This window comes from Suncus etruscus, chromosome 2 (assembly GCF_024139225.1).
Source record: "Suncus etruscus isolate mSunEtr1 chromosome 2, mSunEtr1.pri.cur, whole genome shotgun sequence".
Classification (NCBI taxonomy): Eukaryota; Metazoa; Chordata; class Mammalia; order Eulipotyphla; family Soricidae; genus Suncus; species Suncus etruscus.
This window is the reverse complement of record NC_064849.1, coordinates 69,426,796-69,449,871: the sequence shown is the minus strand read 5'-3', so window position 1 is coordinate 69,449,871 and position 23,076 is coordinate 69,426,796. Positions and strand designations below refer to the sequence as shown.

The 23,076-nt window shown below is 44.4% G+C and overlaps 1 protein-coding gene across 1 annotated transcript; it reads left to right on the top strand.

The window, feature by feature from the left end:
* The first annotated feature begins 5,807 nt into the window (after positions 1-5,807).
* On the top strand, positions 5,808-21,850 carry PNP (purine nucleoside phosphorylase). The gene is made up of 6 exons (XM_049768672.1): positions 5,808-5,939; positions 13,618-13,787; positions 17,926-18,029; positions 18,215-18,390; positions 18,497-18,687; positions 21,196-21,850. The coding sequence occupies exons 1-6, from the start codon at positions 5,929-5,931 to the stop codon at positions 21,405-21,407; spliced, it is 864 nt and encodes a 287-aa protein (XP_049624629.1). The 5' UTR covers positions 5,808-5,928; the 3' UTR covers positions 21,408-21,850.
* The last annotated feature ends 1,226 nt before the right edge of the window (positions 21,851-23,076 follow it).

Here is a 23,076-nt window from a genome sequence, read left to right as displayed (position 1 = left end):
ATATGCTTAACATGAGTCCCTCAGAAGTTAGGAGAATAATAAGGGAGAAAGAAGGATAATTAGGTTGTATTGAGTAATAACCTAAACTTGTTGATTGATTGATTGATTTCTAATTACAGGTGCTCTGTAAGTGTAGTGCTTCATATGCCATAATCCAACCCCAGGTGGAAAAATAGGTCTGGAGCAGGAGTTGCTTCAGGAAAAAAAAAAAAAGCCAAGCTTGAGAGGGAACACATGTGGTAAGGGAGCTTCCTACCTCTTGAAGGGAGAGAGTGCTGTCTGCCCAAATTGAAGTTTTTATTAAGCATCAGGACCATTCCCGCCCTCCCCCCCGGGGGTGGGGTGGGGAGTGAAGACAAAGGGCCTATTTAGAAATAGTCCTGCCTAGGACAATCTTTGGCATGTAAAAGGGGCTGGGAAAGAGGCCAGAAGCCAGCTTTGTTTAGGGTGAAAACAGTTGTAACCAACATATAAGTGTAAAATAAAATGGCTCCTGTTTCATTTATGTAGATCAGGGGTCTCAAACTCAATTTACCTGGGGGCTCGCAGGAGGCAAAGTCGGGGTGAGGCAGGGCCGCATATGGGATTTCGCTTACCGAATATTCGCAATAAAAAATCGCATTAGTAAGAAAAAAAATCGCATTAAACATTTGCATACCCCGAAATGAACTGCTCGGGGTATGCGAATGTTTAATGCGATTTTTTTCTTACTAATGCGATTTTTATTGCGATTATTCGGTAAGCGAATACTGCGATATTTGAAGGCCGGCCGTGGGCCACAAAATGTTGTATGGAGGGCCGCAAACGGCCTGCGGGCCGCCAGTTTGAGACCCCTGATGTAGATATTTTATGTACATAGAAAAAAATTTTAAAATATTATGCATATGCAGAAGGACAGTGGTTCGAATCCCATATGATCCCCCATACCTGCCAGGAGCGATTTCTGAGTGTAGAGTCAGGAGTAACCCCTGAGCACTGGCAGGTGTGACCCAAAAACCAAAAACAAAACAAAAAAAATACAAAAAAAAATTATGCATAGAATTCTCTGTAACAGAAAGAATTCTGTGATCTGTAATAGCTACTAGCTATTGGGGCTATTGAGCCCACCAGCCTTATCAGTTTCCACTGCTGAGCTGTCCTGGGCCTGTTAATTGTGCTAAAAAGAGAAATTAGAAATCTCTGGATTGGAGTATAGAAAACAGAACAAAATTATCATAAGGTCTGATGTCAAGTTTGAGACCTTGACTTAAGATGACCTGTAAGGAAATAAGACATCACATATTTGACCACTAAGTACTAAATACCAGTGTTCATAGTGCTGCAGACACACACAAAATACTCAAATCCATACCTTTTTTTTTTCTTTTTTGGTTTTTGGGTCACACCGGTGGCGCTCAGGGTTACTCCTGGCTCTGTGCTCAGAAATCGCTTCTGGCAGGCTTGAGGGAACCATATGGGATGCCAGGATTCGAATCAACGGTCCATCTGTCCTGGATGGACAGTGTGCAAGGCAAATGCCCTATCACTGTGCTATCTCTCCAGGCCCCAAATCCATACCTTTTAAAGGTCAAAAGCCTGGGAGAAAATCAATAAGAGATATAAAAGAAAACAAATTTGGGGCTAGGGTGGAATCCATAATAGGATTTAATGCAACCTGGAACATGGGTTCTGGATACATGGCGAAATAAAAATGTGGTCTGAGGGGTCAAAGAGATAGTACAGGGTAGGGAATTTGCCTTGTATAAAGCTAACCTAGATTCAATCCCAGAATCCCATGTGGTCCCTCAAACCTGCCAGAAGTAATCCTTAAGTAGTACCGAGTATGCTCCTAAAAAAAAAAAAACTAAAAAAGTAGTTGGGGGACTGGAGCTGCAGTGGTAGGGCATCTGCCTTGCTAACCCAGGATGGACCTGGGTTCGATACCCAGCATCTCATATGGTCCCCCAAGCCAGGAGCAATTGCTGAGCCCTGAGCATCACCGGGTATATGGCCCAAAAACAACAACAAAAGTAGTTGAATGTTGCATTGATTATTATTAATTATAAATTATTATTAATTATTAATTATAAAGTCCTAGTGGTGCATGGATGGATGGTGAGGCCTTTCTCGGCTGGCCTGGTGCTTTGGCCCATGGGTCTGTGGATTCAGGATAACAGCGAGGTAATTATCTCAGGCTGTCAGATGAAGTTTCAGGAGACATCAAGCATTATTACTACTAGGCACTAACAGCTATGTGCATATTCCTCATATGGTCTTTAAACTAAGCAGCCTCTTTCCTGTTCCTGCATCCATCGAGTGCCTCTGATCTCCTTCCTTGCTGCAACTGTCTGCATCCCCTTGCTGCATCTCCCTCACTGCCTCCCAGGCCTCTCTTACTTACCAACCACGGACCCCTCCTAGCTGTGGGAGGGTCTCACAATCAAGGTAAGAATAGCATTTGGCTTTGGGGAGGAGTAACCGTTACTTGGAGGCTTCTTAGACCCTGGAAGATGTCTTTCCGAATCACTGGCAAGTCTGAGATGAACAAATGGCTGGTTTGGTAGCCAGCACAGTGGTGGGGTAGGGCGTTTGACTTGCAAGTGACTGACCCAGGACGGACACGGGTTCAATCCCCGGCATCCCATATGGTTCCCGAGCCAGAAGTGATTTCTAAGTGCAGAGCCAGGAGTAACCCCTGAACACTGCCGGTTGTGGCTCCAAATACAAAACAACAACAAGTAAAATGGTTACAGAGATTGGTGGCTGAACATTACCGAAAATTATTTCACCCTAGCAGACTGATAAACTATCCTCGCTCATCACAAACATTACTTTGAAGAAGTGGGTTCAGAATGTTTATGTAGAGGCCAAAGTGATGTCTACAGAGTAATGACTTGAAGGCAGCCAACTCAGAACTGACCTGGGATCGACCTAGGACTGACCCGGTTCATTCTTTGCACCCCATATGGTCCCATGAGCCTGCTAGGAGCGATTTCTGAGCACAAGGCAGGAGTAGCCCTTGAGCACTGCCGGGTGTGACCCCCCAAAAAACAACAAACAAAAACCCAGAATGTTTATGTACACTACATTTTTGAACCACACCCAGTGCCACTCAGGGGTTACTCCTGGCTATGTACTCAGAAATCACTCCTGGCTCAGGGGATCATATGGGATGCCGGGGATCGAACCCTGGTTCATCCTGGGTCAGCCTCATGCAAGACAAATGAACTACCACTGAGCTATTCAGCCCCTAATACACTACAATTTCTCCCTCCTTGCCACTGGAGAAATATTATGGAATATTGAGATGTTTCCCTTTTTAGTTACCTAGAGATAATTATATTTTGAGTGTGGGTGGGCTTGGGCCACACCTCATACTCAGGGCTTACTCTTTATCTCTGTGCTCAAGAATCACTTCTGGCAATACTCAAGGAAACACATGTGGTGTCGGGACTCAAACCAGGTGGATCACATGCAAGACATGCAAGGCAAGCACCTCGACTCCTTTACCCATATAGGAGTCTATGGCCCATATAGAGATCATCTTTTGTTTACAAGTACATAATTTAGACAAAATAAAATTGATAAAGGGTGAGGAATGAGGCTCAGTAGGGAGCACATGCCTCGTAGTGTGAGGTCCTGAGTTTGATCACCAACATGGGAAAACAAAACATTGTTAGATTAGAATCATTTTTCATTCCTTCTGTCCTTTTTTTTTACACTGGAAAATGCAAAATGTAATTTTGTGCTCGTTTTCCAAAGAACTTCAATGATATATTTTTGCCTTTGATTTGAAGGAAGTTTTTTTTTAAATCAGTTACCTATTCTGGTAACAAAATAAAATCAGCATCTTCAATTCCACCTATATTTATTGTTTATATTTTATATATTTATCTACTTTTATTCATATTTTATTAATGATCATCAACTTTCTACAATACAAAACAGTTGTTCACATATTTGAGTAATATCAGTTATGGTTTTGAAAGATTCTACTAGCATATCATGCATAAGTCTTTTTATGTGGGATCCTTCCAAAATGTTTATGGCCATTGGAACAAGATTCAAAAACTGGACTGGAAAGAGAGAACAAGGATTAAGGTGCTTACCTGATTTGATCTATGGTGTTAAGTGGTTCTGAGCACTGCCAGCCATTAGTAGACACTGAGCAGGTAAAACCCCCCCAAAGCAAAGGTAAGTAAATACGAAATTTTTTAAAATTCAAAACATCAGTAATCCTTGAACTACTTGGTTTAGATTCCTAATCACCTGGATAGAAAGACTGTTCTGTCTTACACCTAAGTCTTAGTGCGTTTAAGAACACAATGTATAGATGTGTACTTGGTAGATATAATGCTGTGTTAATCTTTTCTTTCTAATAAACTGTATTTGATTTCAAGTGTCTGTTCTTGCCACACCCACCAGTATTCAGGGCTTGCTCTAGGCTCATTGCTCAGGGATCAGGGGACTCACGGGAACATATGCTGTGGAGGAGATGAACTGGAGTTTCATAAAAGGCAAAAGGTTTAACCCTATACTACTAAACGGATCTTTGGATCCAGTTATTGATAGCATTTAAAATTTACATATATTCTCTTTCTCATATGTCCCTAATGCTAAAATATTTTTGATACGTAGTTGGTTGACGTTCCATACATATTCATTACATGAGTTAGTAACAGTGTTGGAAAACAGTGGCTTGAGGCACCATGGTAAAAGGTAAGCAGGACAGTAAAAACAGGTGTAGAATTCAAATAACTAGTCAAGTTTAAGATGTTGACTTTATGAAATTGGCTAAACTTGTAACACTTAAATTCTTTTTTTTTCTTTTTTTTTGGTTTTTGGGCCACACCCGGTAACGCTCAGGGGTTACTCCTGGCTATGTGCTCAGAAGTTGCTCCTGGCTTGGGGGACCATATGAGACACCGGGGGATCGAACCGAGGTCCGTCCAAGGCTAGCGCAGGCAAGGCAGGCACCTTAGCTCTAGCGCCACCGCCTGGCCCCAACACTTAAATTCTTACAAAGCCATTTTATTCTATAGATTTGACGTTTGTTTGTTTTGAGGGGGCGGGGAAATCCCATCTAGGGTCTTCAGGACCTACTCCTGGCTGTGCAATCTGGGTTGCCACATACAAGATCTGCTATTCTTTATTTTGTTACAGGAACTTTCACCTGGGATGGGGTAGGGTGGGGTAGCCTTCTCTGGTTATCAGAATTGTTCGGATCCACTACTATGTAAATTGAGAGAACACCTGTGTTTCCCTGTCCCACCCCCCAGCCTTTTTCTATCTGGTATCCAAGAGTTCTTCCGTAGAACATTTTCATTTGCCCATTTGGGTCTGAATTTAAACCCCTGATTGGGTCTTCCAAATACTTAAACATCCAGGCCAGCAGTGGTACTAGGGTAGACCTCGTGTTCTTTGGTCCAAGAGGCAGCCCCGACGTAGGCTCGCTTCATTTCATTCTGGTGTAGACGATGCAAGATCGATCATGGAACCCCTCCACCCCTCCTCCCCTCCTCCTAATTTCTCACGGTTTGCATCAGACACTACATGAATGGGCTGCATTAGAGTGGACTTTTAGGCTTTTACCCCCTCTTTTTTTTGGGTGGGGGGAGGGACCCACTGCCCTGCCGGCGGTCTAGGATGCAGTAGGGACGCGGGGACCTCTCGGATGGCCTCCGCCCTGCGCGGGAGATGGCAGCAGGGCCGGTGAGCGAGGAGGGGTGGCCACACTCCGGAGCCTCGCTCCTCCGACTCCGGACGCTGGGACTGGGTGTGTCGCCATGGAGAGGGGCCCGCCCGCGTGCGCCGCTGCGATTGGTCGAGCAGCCTTTATAGAGGCTGCGAGCAACCTGCCCCGGGTCGACTCAACCCGACCGGGCAGCCGTGCCAAGCACAGCGGAGCTGAGAAGGGCAGACTCACCAGCCCGGGGCGTTGGCGGCACCATGGAGAAAGAGTAAGGCGGGGGCCGGGCGCCTGGTCCGGGTGAAGCCCCAAGGCCCCCGGGGAGCGGAAACCTGGCCCAGTGCGACCTTACTGGGGAGGGGGGGGGGAGGAGAGAGAAAGAGAGAAGAAGAGACAAAGGAGGGGGGGAGAGAGGGAGAGAGAGAAGAGAAAGAGAGAAGAGGGGACAAAGCGGGAAGAGAGAGAGGGAGGGACAGAGAGAGCAGTGTGGTGCGTCCTGGAGATGCCGTGCGGCCTGGCACGGAGCCTCCAGGCAGGGGCGCGCGCGGGAACCGGGCAGGGGTGGTGCCACCGAGCAGGAAGGGAATGACAGGTCGGGGGACCCGCGGGCTGTGTTCTGCCTTGAGCGCGCGTGGCTGCGCTTGGGAACTTCGGTGGGGCAAGCCTCCGCCCCCTCCCCAATCTCCAAACCTTGTGCTTTTCTTTCACGCCCAGTCTAGGGCCGCTTTTTTATTTTATTTCCCTCCGGTGTCTGTCGCCAGCTAGAGTTCCTCCGTTAGAAGAGCGATTCTTTCCATCGCTAAGCCACTATTTCAACCTCGCCTTTAAACTGGAAGTTCTGTTAAATTGAAAGTGCAATCAGAAGAGAAATGGACCCTCCCTGCATCGAACTGTGAGACACAGATCCCGCACAGTTGTCCCTGCCTCCCACTTGGCACAACCCTCGTGGGTCTGGGCATCCCAGTCCAGGTCTCCCGGCATTAAAGAAGTCCAGAGATTCAGGGTGTTCTTGGCGCTTGATAGATGATCACAAGAGAGTGTGGTCAGAATAAGCCACAGATTTTCTTTTTTTTTGGGGGGGTTGGTTTTGGGGTCACACCCGGCGGCGCTCAGGGGTTACTCCTGTCTCTGTGCTCAGAAATCGCTCCTGGCAGGCACCGGGACCGGATTTGAACCACCGCACAGACTTTCTTGATTCTTTCATTTTGGCCCCCCTTTTGCAGATGCCTTTTTTTTTTTTTAATTTGGTTTTGGGGTCACACCCAGTGGCACTCAGGTATTACTCCTGGCTCTACTCTCAGAAATCACTCCTGGTAGGCTCAGGGGACCGAATGGGATGCCCAGGATTGAACTCTGGTCAGCTGCTTGCAAGGCAAATTCCCCACCCACAGTGCTATCGCTCTGCCACCCCCCCTTTTTAACTTTTATTATTTTATTTTATTTTATTTTGTGGTTTTTGGGTCACACCCGGCAGTGCTCAGGGGTTATTCCTGGCTCCAGGCTCAGCAATTGCTCCTGGCAGGCACGGGGGACCATATGGGATGCTGGGATTCGAACCGATGACCTCCTGCATGAAAGGCAAAGGCCCTACCTCCATGCCATCTCTCCGGCCCCAACTTTTATTATATTTTTTTAATTTAAACACCATGGTTACAAGGTAGTTCAGACTACAGTTTTTTCCCCCACAGATAAAGTTGTTTATTGGGTTACTATCATACAATATATAACAACCTTCACAAGTGCGCGTTTCCCGCCAACAACTTCAATAATTTTCTTCACACTCTCCCTGCAGCCCTCTTCCCTTCCACCACCCACCCTTCCCTGCCTGTTTCCTGGGCAGGCATTTTACCTCCCTCCCTCCCTCCCTCCCTCTCTCTCTCTCTCTCTCTCTCTCTCTCTCTCTCTCTCTCTCTCTCTCTCTCTCTCTCTCTCTCTCTCTCTCTCTCTCTCTCTCACACACACACACACACATATACACACACACACACACACACAATGTAGTTTGCACTACTGCTAATGAAGGGGTGTCATGCAAGTCACTTTCATACTCTAACTGCACTCTCTGCTTTGTGACAAACTTCCTACCATGGGTTGGTCCTCCTAATCCTGATCTCTAGTGTCTCTGGATATCATTCCCAAACTGTCTTTTTTATTTTCCTTATATTCCACAGATGAGTGAGATTATTTGATGTTTATCTCTCTCCCTCTGACTCATTTCATTCAGCATAATACTCTCCATGTCCAACCATGTATAAAACAGATGTCTTTTTCTCCTTTCATTGTTTTGCTTCTCCAACATCCTGAAGCCTCAGCTCAACTGAGCTTATCATGCCTTCCTGACAAGCTTGGGAAGGCATTGGGGTGCCCGGGATGCAAGGCAAGCACCCCACCATCTGAACTATATCTCCAGCCCTCATCTGGTTTCAAAGGCTCTTTTTTGTTTTGTTATTAGGCCACTCTGGCAGTTTTAAGAGGTCCCATGTCATGCCAGGGATTGAATCTTGATCTCTTGCATAAGCTCAGTCCTTTGAGACAGTTTCATTTTTTCCTGTCCTTCAACCTTTGGGTCTTGTCAAGTGAGTTTAAGAGAATTAGACTTGAATTCTGAACATTTCTTTTTCGGGCCACACCTGACAATGTTTAGGGAAACTCCTGTCTCTGCACTCAGAAATTATTCCTGGTGGGCTCGGAGGACCATAGTGATGCTGGGGATCAAACCCTGGTGAGTCACATGCAAGGCAAATACCCTACCCACTGTACTATCCAGCCCCTGAGAATTACGGGTTGATTCTCAAGTGGTAGGATTCTGTGTAAGTGTTTAGATAGTTGAAGGGTGAAGAATCATCTTGGTGAAGGGGTTGGGGATGTAACACAAGTGGTAAGAGTACTGGCTGGCCTGCACAAGGTCAAGTGAGGTGCCCTGTTCCATGCACCCACCTATCATCATCCTTCAGACCACTAGTTGTGGCTCTAGTGTAACCCCACCTCCATCTCTACCCTAACACCCTTTGTGGGGGTCAGCATTACCAGCTGTCACCCTAATAAATAAACTTGGTAAAGAGACAAGAAGAAGGAGAAAACAGGAACAGTGGGAAGGGAAGAGAGCTTAAGTGTGTCAAACCTAAAGCAGGATTTGTGGCTTTATAGGACTTTGGCCCTTGATCTCAATCTTCCAATATTCTTTAATGTTCTTTATGTTATTTCCTCTTTCTTTTCTTTTCTTTTTTTTTTTTTTTTTTTTTTTTTTTTTTTTTTTTTTTTTTGGGCCACACCCGGTAACGCTCAGGGGTTACTCCTGGCTATGTGCTCAGAAGTTGCTCCTGGCTTGGGGGACCATATGGGACACCGGGGGATCGAACCGCAGTCCGTCCAAGGCTAGTGCAGACAAGGCAGGCACCTTACCTTTAGTGCCACCGCCCGGCCCCTTCTTTTCTTTATTTTTGGGTTTTGGGTCATATCTCCCAGTGCTCAGGGGATACTTCTGGCTCTGTGCTCAGAAATTGCTCCTAGCAGGCTCAGGGAACCATATGGGATACTGGGGATTGAACCCTGGTCTGTCCTGGGTCAGCTGCATGTGAGACAACCATTGTGCAATCACTCTGGCCTCACCTATTTCCTTTAACCAGAGGAAAAACTTGAAGTAGAGGTTGCTTGCCTCAAAAGACAAAATTGGGCCTCAAATCCAGATAGAGTTCTACTTCCCTCTAGAAGAGCAATTCCTAAGCCTGTTTTCTTTCTTTCCTTCTTTCTTTCATTTCTTTCTTTCTTTCCTTTCTTTCTTTCCTTCCTTTCTTTCTTTTTCCTTTCTTTCTTTCTTTCTTTCTTTCTTTCTTTCTTTCTTTCTTTCTTTCTTTCTTTCTTTCTTTCTTTCTTTCTTTCTTTCTTTCTTTCTTTCTTTCTTTCTTTCTTTTGTTCTTTCATTCTCTTTCTTTCTCTTTCTTTCTTTGTTCCTTCCTTCCTTCCCTCCCTCCCTTCCTTCTTTTCTTTCTTTCTTTCTTTTCTTTCTTGGCTTTTGGGCCACATTTGGTGTCACTTAGGGGTTAACTCCTGACTCTGAACTCAGAAATCACTTCTGGCAGGCTCAGAGGACTGTATGGGATGTCGGGAATTGAACCCAGGTCAGCCACGTACCAGGCAAACATCCTACCTGCTGTGCTATCTTTGGCCATTAGGCCTATTTTCTTTTCTTTCTTTTTTGATGAGAGTGAGGGAAGACATTGGGGACTATACCCTGTGGTGCTCAGAGACAACTCCTGGCCCTGCACTAAGGGATTACTCCTGGCTCTATGCTTGGGGGAACTATATATGAAGCCTGAGATCAAACCAGGGTTGGCCACATGCCAGGCTAATGCCTTAACCCCTATACTACCGTTTCCCCAGCAATAAGACAGTGTCTTATATTAATTTTTGGTCCCAAAGATGCGCTGGATTTTATTTTCAGGGAATGCCTTATTTTTCCATGAAGAAGAACATGGTACACATTTATTGTTAAATGAAAATAAAGGAAACTTATTACCTATTTATGGTCCGGTAGTCTGGTAGTTGTCAACACAAACCAGACACTGTGAATCCTACAGATGCCAATCAGGGCGGCCCTAGCAACCAGTTTATGGTAAATTAATTTTCTTTCCAGACAGAGACTAGGGAGGCCTTCTTTTTAAGGGGCTGCCTTATATTTCACCCAGAAGGAAATCTTTAAGTAGATCTTATTTTCAGGGAAACTCTGTATCAGTCCTTTCTGTAGATCTGGTTTTTTTAAAGTCAGAATTACCTAACTGAGAAGTTTATATAAAATTGCAATTCTTGTCCTCTTCCTAGAATTATAAATTTTTGGAATGGTTCCTTAGTCTCCATTTTAGGTAGCTACAATTGAGCATCCTGTGAAGTTAGCTCTGCTCTGTTCACTGGTGGTGTAGACTGGGTCTGTTTTGTTGTCCTGTAGCTTTCCTTAATCTCTAGGGCTTATGACTAAGGCCTCTGGGGATTTAGAGGTCCCAGAAACACTGATAGAAAGGAACTAGAGAGGAAGAACTAACTGTGGCACATCTAAACAAATGTTCCCATGATTTTCTTTATGACCTAAGACTTTGGTCTCTTGCATTTTTCTCTGAGAAGGAACTAGAGAATGAGGCTACAAAAGGAAATTAGATTTATCTCTGCCTTCAGGGTCATTAATCTTAATTACATGTTGAAAATCATTAAAATACTAAGGAAAGGTTGTAATTGGTTTGCTACTACTCTGAGGCTGATTAACATTTATTGTCCTTGTCTTTTTGGGGGAGATCATACACATGGGGGACCTGCGGCCTCTCCCTATTTTGCAGGAAGCTGTGTGTATGCAGAGGTGAGGAAAGCAGGAGGAAGGATTGGGCAGAGTATGACGGGGGCATGTGAGGGGTTCCACAGGCACCATCATCTGGCCACATTCGCAGTCTTTCTGAGACTTCCATTTTGCATGTCATGGTTAGCCTTTGTCCTCAAACTCAGCCCTTTTACTCTCTTTGGTTTGATGGTTTCACTGTACTTATCTACACTGTCAATAAATTGAGGCAAAAATACAAAGACAAAACACATTTTTGAATGTCTAGGCAATTGCCATTTGGGAACATACAGTTAGTATGAAACTGAATTAGGCTTCCAAAATGGTGCTGAGGGCTTCCAGTACTTAACACACTTCCTAGGTAGTCTCATAGTTCTGTGATCAGTTATATTCTCTGGTGACTCAAACAAGAAGTAATGAATAATCTGTTGTTCAGCCTCTCAACTATTACTGAATTTTTTGCAGTTGTGACTCAGGTCCCCACAATGTGTTTGCAACCACAGGCTCTATTCAGCCCTTTTTGGGAAGGGACTGATGGAAATGAAACATCCTATATAACCTCTCCGTTTTATATTTCTTTGATATGTGTCACTCCACCCAGGAACCAGACCCAGGTCAACAAGCCTGAAGACAGGCTGAAATGATAGCACAGTGGTAGGACATTTGCCTTGCATGCGGATGATCCAGGACAGACTTGGATTTGATCCCCAGAGTCCTATATGGTCGCCCGTGCCAGGAGCGATTTTCTGAGCACACACCAAGGAGTAACCCCTGAGCATCTCTGAGTGTGGCCCAAAAACCAAAAAGAAAAGAAAAGAAGACAGACATAAGAGAGAAAAGTATAGGATCAGGGGGCTCACAGCCTCATGTAGTGTACTGAGAGCTCTGTCTGTTCTCCACTTACTTATTTATTATTTAGGGCCAATAATCCAGAAAGAAGGGCAGATGCAAACAGGCAAATACCTATCTAATGCTAAGCAAATCTAACTGGATCTTTAAAAAGGGATATCAAAGGAAAAGCTAATTCCGTTTCCCTGGATTGTCTTCTTTCAGGAGAAGTGGCAGACAAAAGAATGAACACAGGACCCCCCCCCCCCATTAATGGGGTCTTCCCTAAGGGTGCCTGCATTCTTCTAATTAAGAGTCCTTAGATCACCTTTTCACCCCTCTCCCGAGACTATCATCTCTCTATCTAAACTTATTCGTTTCTGGGATGTCTTCATATTCGACCATCAGGAGAGATATTATTCATGCTAGTGGCAGCAGAACAGGTACTTACTTTTAATGTGTTAATTTTTTTGTTTTGTTTTTGGGTCATACCTGGCTGTGCTCAGGGGTTACTCCTGGCTCTGCACTCAGAAATCACTCCTGGAAGGCTTGGGGGACCATATGGGGTGCCAGGAATTGAACCGGGGTCCTTCTGGGGTTGGCTGCATGCAAGGCAAATGCCTTACTGCTTTGTTTTCACTGTGGCCCCTAGAATTCTATTTTTTGGGGGGTCACACCCAGCAGCACTTAGGGGTTACTCCTGGCACTATACCTAGAAATCACTCCTGGCAGGCTCAGGGAACCATATGGGATGCCGGGATTCGAACCACCATCCTGCTGCATGCAAGACAAACACCCTACCTCCATGCTATCTCTCCAGCCCCAATGTGTTAATTTTCTTTAAATGATTTATTTGGGTCACACCCAACTGTACTCAGAGGTTACTCCTGTCTCTGAACTCAGAAATTGCTCCTAGAAGGCACAGGGGACCATGTGGGATGACTGGGATTCAAACCACCATCAATCTTGGATCAGCTGTATACAAGGCAAACACCTTACCACTGTGCTATCTCTCCAGCTCTTTAATGTGTTATTATTTTATTTTATTTTATTTTGGTTTTTGGGTCACACCCAGCAGCACTCGGGGGTTACTCCTGGCTCTATGCTCAGAAATCGCTCCTGGCAGGCTCAGGGGACCATATGGGATGCCGGGATTCGAACCTCTGACCTTCTCATGCAAGGCAAATGCCTTACCTCCATGCTATCTCTCTGGCCCCGTTTATTTTGTTTTTGGTTTTTGGGTCATACCTGGCGGTGCTCAGGCGTTACTCCTGGCTCTATGCTCAGAAATCATTCCTGACAGGCTCAGGGGACCATATGGGATGCCACCGTCTGATTGCAAGGCAAACGCCTTACCTCCATGCTATCTTTCCGGCCCCAAGGCCCCGTTAATTTTATTTTTAATGTGTTCTATGCCTCACTCAGTTGTTCTCAGGAACCAGCCCTGACTTGACTTTTGGATAGCTCTTGATGGTACTGGGAATCCATCCCAGCAATCTCACAAGCAAAATAGGTGCGCTTTTGTGTTAATTCTCAGGTACCAGGCTTTGTTAACCTTCATGAGTTCTAGAATGAGAAAGGAGTTTCACACCAGACTTTCAGAATGGTTCAGAAATAATTCATCTGAGACTGGAGCCTCCCCTCTGGATTTTTTTCTGACCCATTGCCCTATCCCTGCCCCATCCCCCACCCCCTTCAATTTATCTGCCAGCCTTTCTATAAGGAAGGCCATTAGACTATTGATGCCTCGGTAATGGAAGTAAAGTTCAACTTGATTTTGTTGTTGTTGTTTTTTCTCCAGATATACATATGAAGATTATGAGAATACTGCAAAATGGCTTATAAAACGCATCAATCGTCAACCTCTAGTAGCAGTGATCTGTGGTTCTGGCCTAGGAGGGCTGACTGATAAATTAACAGAGACCCAGGTCTTTAACTACAGTGATATACCAAACTTTCCTCAAAGTACAGGTACTGATCAGGGAAGAGGGAGGAGTCCTGAGGGATATTGGTGAGGGATATTGATGGAATTTTAGTGCTTCTATACCTGGACCTAATAATCCTGTAACTTTTGACTAGTTATAAGAGGAAAGAGAAACAGTAAAGGACCAGAATGACTACATGGAAATTCCCCCAGTAGAAATTTTACTGTGTCAGTGGCACTATGAGACATCTGTTTCCTTCCATTCCTTCAACTTCAGAAAGCCCCACACCTCCCCCATGTCCTCCTTCCATATATTTGAAATATTTATATATTTGAAATATTTTTAATTTTTAAAAATTACTTAAATTTTTTTTGTTTTTTTTTTTTGTTTTATTTTTTTTGGGGGGGGGTTACTCCTGGCCATCTGCTCAGAAATAGCTCCTGGCAGGCACGGGGGACCATATGGGACACCAGGATTCGAACCAACCACCTTTGGTCCTGGATCGGCTGCTTGCAAGGCAAACGCCGCTGTGCTATCTCTCCGGGCCCAGAAATTACTTAATTTAAGCATTAAAATTAATTTAAGCAATTAATTTAAGCAATTTTTCAAATTGTTTAGGGAATGTGGTTACTTGTTAACAGTTTTTTTTTGGGGGGGGGGGGGGTTTGGGTTTTGAGTTTTTTACCTGATAGCACTCAGGGGTTACTCCTGGCTCTGCACTCAAAAGTTGCTCTGGGCAGGCATGAGGGACCATATGGGATGCCGAGAATCAAACCAGAATTCTTTCGGGGTTTACCGCATCCAAGGTGTTAATAGATATTTTTCAAAACCCTTGGAGTAATACTTAAGGCCAAACTGAAAGGATGTAAGTAGGTGAAGGAAATAGTAAAATGAGAGAGAAAAGTTTCTAAGAGTAGTGACACTAGCTCTACTTGCCATTCTTTTTTTGTTTTGTTTTGTTTTTGTTTTGGGTCACACCCAACAGCATTCAGGGGTTACTCCTGGCTCTATGTTCAGAAATCATTCCTGGCAGGCTCAGGGACCATATGGGATGCCAGCATTCGAACCACCATCCTTCTGCATGTGAGACAAACGCCCTACCTCCATGCTATTTCTCCGGCCCCTACTTGCCATTCTTTTTTTTTGGATCCTACCCGGCAGCGCTCAGGGCTTACTCCTGGCTCTATGCTCAGAAGTCACTCCTGGCAGGCTCAGGGGACCATATGGGATACCGGGATTCGAACCACTGACCTTTTACATGCAATGCAAACACCTTTCCTCCATGCTATCTCTCGGGCCTCCCTACTTGCCATTCTTAACCTTAGTGAGAAATCACTTCATTAAGTGAGAAGTGAATTATTTAAGAAATGTTATCAATGTAATTTTGTCAATTCCTTCAGTGAACATTTTGCTTTAGTTACTTAAGATGATTATTTTTCAACTATTAATCATTTATTTTGGGGGACACACCTAATGTGCTCAAGGCTGTGTGGTCAGGGATCATATCTGACCATGTTTGGAGGGCCATATATGGTGCCACTGGTTAAAATTTTAATTAATAATTTTTTTTTTTTTTTTTTTTTTGGTTTTTGGGGCCACACCCGGCGGCGCTCAGGGGTTATTCCTGGCTGTCTGCTCAGAAATAGCTCCTGGCAGGCAAGGGGGACCATATGGGACACCGGGATTCGAACCAACCACCTTTAGTCCTGGATCGGCTGCTTGCAAGGCAAACACCGCTATGCTATCTCTCCGGGCCCTTAATTAATAATTTTTAAATTGGATCATTGTGGGATACAGTTAGAAAGTTATGCATGATTGAGTTTCAGTCATACAATATTTTAACACCCATCCCTTCACTAGTGTACATTGTCCACCACTAATGTCCCTGGTTTCCCTCCTGCCCTCCCCTGGAGCCTGCCCTATGGCAAGTATTTTTCTTCTTTCTGTCGGTCTGTCTATCTCGCTCTCTCTCCCTTTTTTTTTTTTTTTTTTTTTTTGGGTTTTTGGGTCACACCCGGCGATGCTCAGGGGTTACTCCTGGCTGTCTGCTCAGAAATAGCTCCTGGCAGGCACGGGGACCATATGGGACACCGGGATTCGAACCAACCACCTTTGGTCCTGGATCGGCTGCTTGCAAGGCAAACACCGCTGTACTATCTCTCCGGGCCCGCTCTCTCTCCCTTTTAGGTGCTGCAGTTGCAATATTATTACTAAAGGGGTATCACGCATATCACTTTTCAATCTATTTTAAATGGATATGCGAGAATGACCAAATTCTCACCCTTTATTTGGATTTTCATAACTCTGTTCCTCTGTTAACATGTCCATTCTCTAAGTCTATTTACTTTGTTTTAAATTTTTATTTATTTTTTGTGTTTGTGCCATATTGGCTGTGCTTAGGGAGCACCTTAACCCCTACACTACCTCTCCATCCCTTTAATTTTTTTTGGTTTTTTTTTTTTTTTGGTTTTGGTTTTGGTTTTTGGGCCACACCCATTGATGCTCAGGGGTTATGTTCTGGCTATGTGCTCAGAAATCACTCCTGGTTTCGGGGACCATATGGGTCACCGGGGGATTGAACCACTGTCCGTCCTAGGTTAGCCTGTGCAAGACAAATGCCCTACCGCTTGCACCACCGCTCCAGATCCCATCCCTTAAAAACAATTTTTTTTTGGCTTTTGGGTCGCACCCAGCAGTGCTCTTGGATTTTATGCTCAGAAATCACTCCTGGCAGACTCGGGGGACCATATGGGATGCCGGATTCGAACTACCATCCTTCTGCATGCAAGGCAAATGTCCTACCTCCATGTTATCTCTCTGGCCCTGATCCCTTTAAATTTTTAAAGCTCTTCTATGAGAATTCAATTCTTGTTTTATTTGTTTTGTTTTGTTTATTTTTCACTTTTGGTTCACACCCGCCAGTTCTCACAGATCACTCCATTTGGTGCCAAGAATCAAACCCAATCAAACTCCTGAATGCAAAGTGTGTGTACAAGCCCTATGAACTATCTCCCCAGCCCATCTTTTTGGTTTTCTTCCCTTTCCCAAATTATTCATTTCTTAAGGGACAGGCTAGTCATGTCCATTAGAGAAAAAGTCCCAGATAAGGAAACAGTAATAATGGTTATTATCATGTCCACACCCATGCATGCACCATCATGGATGAGTATTTTCATAGATTTCAGGTATCATAATGCATAAACTTGTCTGAATTTAAACACATTCCCTTATTTGGTAGCCTCTTTAGGAAACTAGAATTGACTATGAGCTTCCTTCTGGATCAAGGAGGCATTTACTCTACTGAAACAGAAGCCTCATACATCAATCCCAAGGGATTGGGGAGATGTGGGTCTGGGAGCAACACTGACCCAGGAAATAACCCACACATGGTTAGGGAGATAAAACAGGTTCAGGAACTTCCACCACAAACAATCTGCTAGTAGGCATCTTAAGATACCAGCAGCAGACAACCCAGCTGTGGAAAACAGACTGAAAGCAGTTTCTCCCTGAGACTTCGAGTCTTTTGTTTTTGTTTTTTTTTTTGGTTTTTGGGTCACATCCAGCAGCACTCAAAGATTACTCCTGGCTCTATGCTCAGAAATCGCTCCTGGGGGGCCGGGCGGTGGCGCTAAAGGTAAGGTGCCTGCCTTGCCTGTGCTAGCCTTGGACGGACCGCGGTTCGATCCCCCGGTGTCCCATATGGTCCCCCAAGCCAGGAGCAACTTCTGAGCACATAGCCAGGAGTAACCCCTGAGCGTTACCGGGTGTGGCCCAAAAACCAAAAAAAAAAAAAAAAGAAATTGCTCCTGTGATTATTTCCAGTGGTTCTTGGAGGACCACACAGTACCAGAAATTGAACATATGCAGGCCTCCTAAATGCAAAACTCGGCCCATTGATCTATCTATATCTTTAACCCCAATACCTGGATAGCCTTTTCTTTGATATATGTTCACATTGAGTACCCTTACCCCTGTAAGACTAATTGTAGGATGTATTTATATACCTCTTTGTAAATTTGTTTACGATATATATATCTCCCTCACCATGTTTAAATGTTTTGAAAGTAGGGACAATTCATTTGCTTTGTTATACCTTTATATGTTGAACATATAAAGTAGTTGCTCAATGAATCTGTTTTATGTAAGTTCCATCCCTTTCATTTTCCTTTCTTTTTTGTCTGTAGTACCAGGCCATGCAGGTCGATTGGTATTTGGTCTCTTGAATGGCAAAGCCTGTGTGATGATGCAGGGAAGATTCCACATGTACGAAGGCTATTCACTCTCAAAGGTAAAACACAGACCTAAGTTTGGTTGCATCTGGAAGTGTGGAATGAGCATTAGTAATGTAATTCCATTGGCTGGAGATCTGGGATAGGTGGATTTCGAATCATTCTATTTTCTCTTCTATAATGATATTTATGTGAGTAGATCGGTGCAATTTTAAAGACCGCTTTCTTCCCTTTCACTTTTAAGGTGACATTTCCAGTGAGAGTTTTCAAACTTATGAATGTGGAAACTCTAGTAGTCACCAATGCAGCTGGAGGTCTCAACCCCAAGTTTGAAGTCGGAGATATCATGTTGATCCGTGATCATATAAACTTACCTGGTCTCTGTGGCCAGAATCCTCTCAGAGGCCCCAATGAGGATAGGTAGGTATCTTGGCTTCTTTGTTTATAGATGGTAAGGTTTAGGGTCTGGTTTAGGATATAGCAGAGTATATGTCACTCATCTGAAATAATCCAACCTATATCCTAGGTTTGGGGTTCGTTTCCCTCCCATGTCTGATGCTTATGACCGGAATATGAGGCATATAGCTCACAGTGTTTGGAACCAAATGGGAGAGCAGCGAGAGCTTCAGGAAGGCACCTATGTCATGGTGGCTGGTCCCAACTTTGAGACTGTGGCAGAATGTAGTCTGTTGCAAAAACTGGGAGCAGATGCTGTTGGTAAGAAGGGGAGTTTGGTGGGAGGGAGGCTTCAAGAGGGAAAGATCTGGTAAAGTAAAAATGAAGGGAGTAAGATATTTAGAACAAAGATTGAGGGAGATCCTAAGGACAGATTAAATTAAAATGGCTTCTAGAAGATATTAAAGTGATGGAGGTTGTTGCCCAGTGGTAGAACACATGCCATTCATGTGTAAAATCTGGGCTCAATACCTGGTTTCACAGATCAGAAAAAAAGGAGATGAAAGTTGGTTTTGATATAGTATCAAACTTGTTTTATCTCCAAAGCTTTCACAACTGTCCTGTCAATGATTTACTCATGACTGATGACTATTTTGAGGATTATTACTTGGGGCTATACTTGTTTGGAACTACCTCTTAGTCTGTAGTCACTCTTTGAGGGTCACTTCTGGTGGTGCTTGAGAACTGTGCAGTACTGGGGACTGAAGCAGACTTTTGCATGCAAAACATTCACTCTAGCTCTAAGTATTATTCTAACAAAATATCTTCATGGCACCTTCTCTGTCTTTGACAGAAGACAGAACTACATAAAGCTGACTCCAAAATTGCCACAGACAAAGGTTGCAGAATAGTACAGTGTGGAGGGAGGTCAAACCCCTTGCTGATGGTCTGCGAGTCCAAAAGTAACTCCCAGAGAGAAAAATTAAACCTCATTCTTCCGGGGCCGGAGAGATAGCACAGCGGCATTTGCCTTGCAAGCAGCCAATCCAGGACCTAAGGTGGTTGGTTCAAATCCCGGCATCCCATATGGTCCCGCATGCCTGCCAGGAGCTATTTCTGAGCAGATAGCCAGGAGTAACCCCTGAGCACCGCTGGGTGTGGCAAAAAAAAAAAAAAAAAAAAAAAAAACTCATTCTTCCGTCTTCCTCCTGGAGGAGACCCCGGCAACAAATCCACCACAAATAATTCACTTCAGACAAAGGTTTGGCAAAGAGAGTTTCTTGACAGTCTGACTACAGCTCAATCAGCCATCCGACCCAGCCATCAGCTCTGGCAAAAAAGCCTCAATAGCCTCCCCCACAAGCTCTTTTATTTCTCACTCAATCGCCCCCACCTGGAAGATCCAGGTGGGACAACAAGCACAGAACTAATAACATAGAATAATTCTAAGAATACTCTACAGCACAGTGGACTGGAATGTTCTATCCCTTGGCTGTATAATCCCCTGACTACCTTCAGGGGTGACCCCCAGAACAGGGCCAGTAATAGCCCCTGAGTACCATTGAGTGTTGCCCTCTCCCAAACAAATAAATAACAACAAAAAAAGAGTGCCACAAATTGATGTGAAAATAAAGCTTTGCAATCGTAATATAAGAAACTGGAAGGAAGGAGGGTAGAGAAAAGCACAGCAGGTAGGGCATTCAATCCCCAGTATCCCTTATGGTCCCCAAGCCTGCCAGAACTGATTTCTGAGTGCAGAACCAGGAATAATACCTGAAAGCCACTGAGTGTGGGCCAAAAAAATGAAGGAAGGAAGAAAAGAAAGAGGGAAGGGAGGAGGGGGAGAGGGAGAGAGGGAAGGAAGAAGGAATAAAGAAAAGGAGGAAGGGAGAAAGAGAGGGAGTGAGGGACAGAAGGAAGGAACTAGAGGAGCTGTAGAGAACTCAGCAGATGGAGCACCTATATGCACACAGGGATCACTATGTCATCCCCTGTGCACAACCAGGAGTAACACCCCAGTACAGAGCCAACAGTAATCCCTGAGAAGCACTGGGTGTGATAAATAATTCCACCACCCCCCCACAAATATGTAGTACCATTTAAAGCTCCACTCTTCACCCAGAAGCGCTCAGGGGTTACTCCTGGCTCTATGCTCAGAAATCGCTCTTGGCAGGCACGGGGGGGGGGGGGGGGGGGGGGGGGGGGGGGACACGACCATATGGGATGCCGGGATTTGAACCACCATCCCTCTGCATGGAAGGCAAACACCCTAACTCCATGCTATCTCGCCGGCCCCTAAAGCTCCACTCTTATAAAATACAGAGCAACCAAAGCCCAATGTTCAAAAATATGAGGAATATGAGGCATATTAGCTCACAATATTTGGAACCACATGGGAAAGCAGTGAGAGCTTCAGGATGGCACCTATGTCATGGTGGCCGGTCCCAACTTTGAGATCGTGGTAATGAGCCCAATGTTCAAAAATAACTTAGCTGCTTTTTGGATTTTTGGTTTTTTTGGTTTGTTTGTTTTTGATTTTGGGACACACCCGGTGAACACTCAGGGGTTACTTCTGGCTATGCGCTCAGAAATCCAGTAATCGCTCCTGGCTTGGGGGACCATATGGGACGCTGGGGGATTAAACCACAATCTGTCCTAGGCTAGTACATGCGAGGCATGCCTTACCACTTATGCCACCACTCTGGCCCCTTTTTTGGATATTTTTTGAGAGGTTCAATTGCCAGTAAGCTGATTAAGTGGTGAGGTAAGGATAAGGAGCAACTCATTTAAGGATCCTGACCATTGTTTTTCTTTTTTCTCCCCATCAAGGCATGAGCACAGTACCAGAAGTTATAGTTGCAAGACACTGTGGACTTCGAGTCTTCGGATTTTCTCTTATCACTAATAAGGTCATCACGAATTATGAATCCTTGGAGAAGGCCAATCACGAAGAAGTCCTAGAGGCTGGGAAACAAGCTGCACAGAAGTTGGAGCAGTTTATCTCCAATCTCATGGCAAGCATTCCACAAGTTAAGGCTTGAAGTAAGCCGATGTCTCCTCCATGACATTCAAGTATCTGCTATCCAAGTAACTTTTAGCCCTTGTTGGGGTCATGTGATCCCTAGGTAGTGGCAGAAAGAAAAGGATAATCCCTTCTATCTTTTTTCAGACCCTTCTAGTTCCAGGTTCACTTCTGGGAAATCACCTTCTCAAAAAATTTCCACCTCTGTTCCCACCACCACCACCACCAAGAACTGGAGCCCAGTCCCTCTATCTCCACATCTGTGGATCTTCCCAGGCTTGGACTTGGGCAGTGAACTTACCACAGTAGTTGTTGTTAATTTTTTTAGATATTGCTTTGACATTCCTGGGGGCTCAGTTCTGTTCCCCTGCAGCACTGGAAACCACCAAAGACAATCCAATACCTCTTGAAATTAATTCCATTGTATATTGAGAATAAAGAGAAAATACAATCATGTCTTCATTTCCGTGGAGTTCTGAATAAGATTGGGGCACTGGCTAAGTCTACAAAAACACATAACCTGTGTAGTTTTTTTTGTTTGTTTTATGTTTGTTTTGGTTTGGGGGCCAGACCCAACTGGCTTGCTATGTAATTCAGGCCCTTCGGAATAATAGCTAAGAGCTAAGATGAGGTAAGATGTGAATGTAGGAAAAGATGAAGAAAAGGCAGAATGACTAATGAGGGGAAGGCTCTTGAGGCCCCTTAGCTCTTGAGGACCACATCCTCAGATCAGCTTTGCCTCTGGTTTCTTCCTGTCCTCTCTCATGACTTAGTTCACTGAGCTCAGCTTGTGTTCCTCACTAGAAACTTGTCGTTTGTGCCCTAGTGACAAGTGATCTCCTACTTATATTTTTCTGTACTCCCCTACTCTAATTCCTGCCATAATATATGACTAAATTTATAATTTATGCCTGCATTCAATTTAGACAATGCACTAGCAAACATCTACCACTCTTATGCTACCAGTCATTGCTGATTAGAATCCCTCCAGCCTCAGGCAAAGCTGTGAAGTCGGCCTGTTTTCAACTTTCCTTGTCTATCTCCTTTCCTCCAGTGGCCTCCTTGACTGAACCTCCCCTCTGCTGCTGTGAGGCAGCATCCAGATTTGTCCTTTCCTCCCCCACACTATTATCTATGCTCATACATATGCATGCAGCTGGCTGGCATGTTTGAAAACCATACTACCCTTCCAAGTCTGGTTTCCTTTTGAGAAAGGCTGGATAAACCTTTAATAAAGGCGACATTTCAGTTACAAGTATAATAGGGAAGCAGATTTCTGAATTGAAAGCTTTGGAAAACTCCTCATTCTTTGGTGGCTGACCTAATGAGCTGAGCTCAACACAAAGAAAATTGTGCCCTGGGCTTATCCTGTCACTCCTTCCTTTCATCTGGTCTTTATGCTTCCACCCAGCCCTGAATCCCTCTTCAGGCCTTTAGGCAATTCTCTTAGTATCTCTTATCTCCACAAAAACTGGTTTAAAGGGAAGTACTGTGCCTGAATCCTTGAAATAATTACAGTATCTGTACAGCTATGATATTTAAGGAGATGGCTGATAGTCATTACTTCTTTAATTTTTAATTAGCACTTATTATAACTGAGGCTGAAAATTAGCCTTATTGTTTTATTTTTAAGAAAAAAAATTGGGGCCATACCTGGTGATGCTCAATCTGTGTTAGACAGAAATTTC

Bases quoted from the DNA above. Each gene is read 5' to 3' on its own strand.
- PNP (XM_049768672.1), top strand. The intron at 18,391-18,496 runs GTAGGTATCTTG...CCTATATCCTAG, and splicing joins AGAGGCCCCAATGAGGATAG to GTTTGGGGTTCGTTTCCCTC. The intron at 18,688-21,195 runs GTAAGAAGGGGA...CTCCCCATCAAG, and splicing joins ACTGGGAGCAGATGCTGTTG to GCATGAGCACAGTACCAGAA.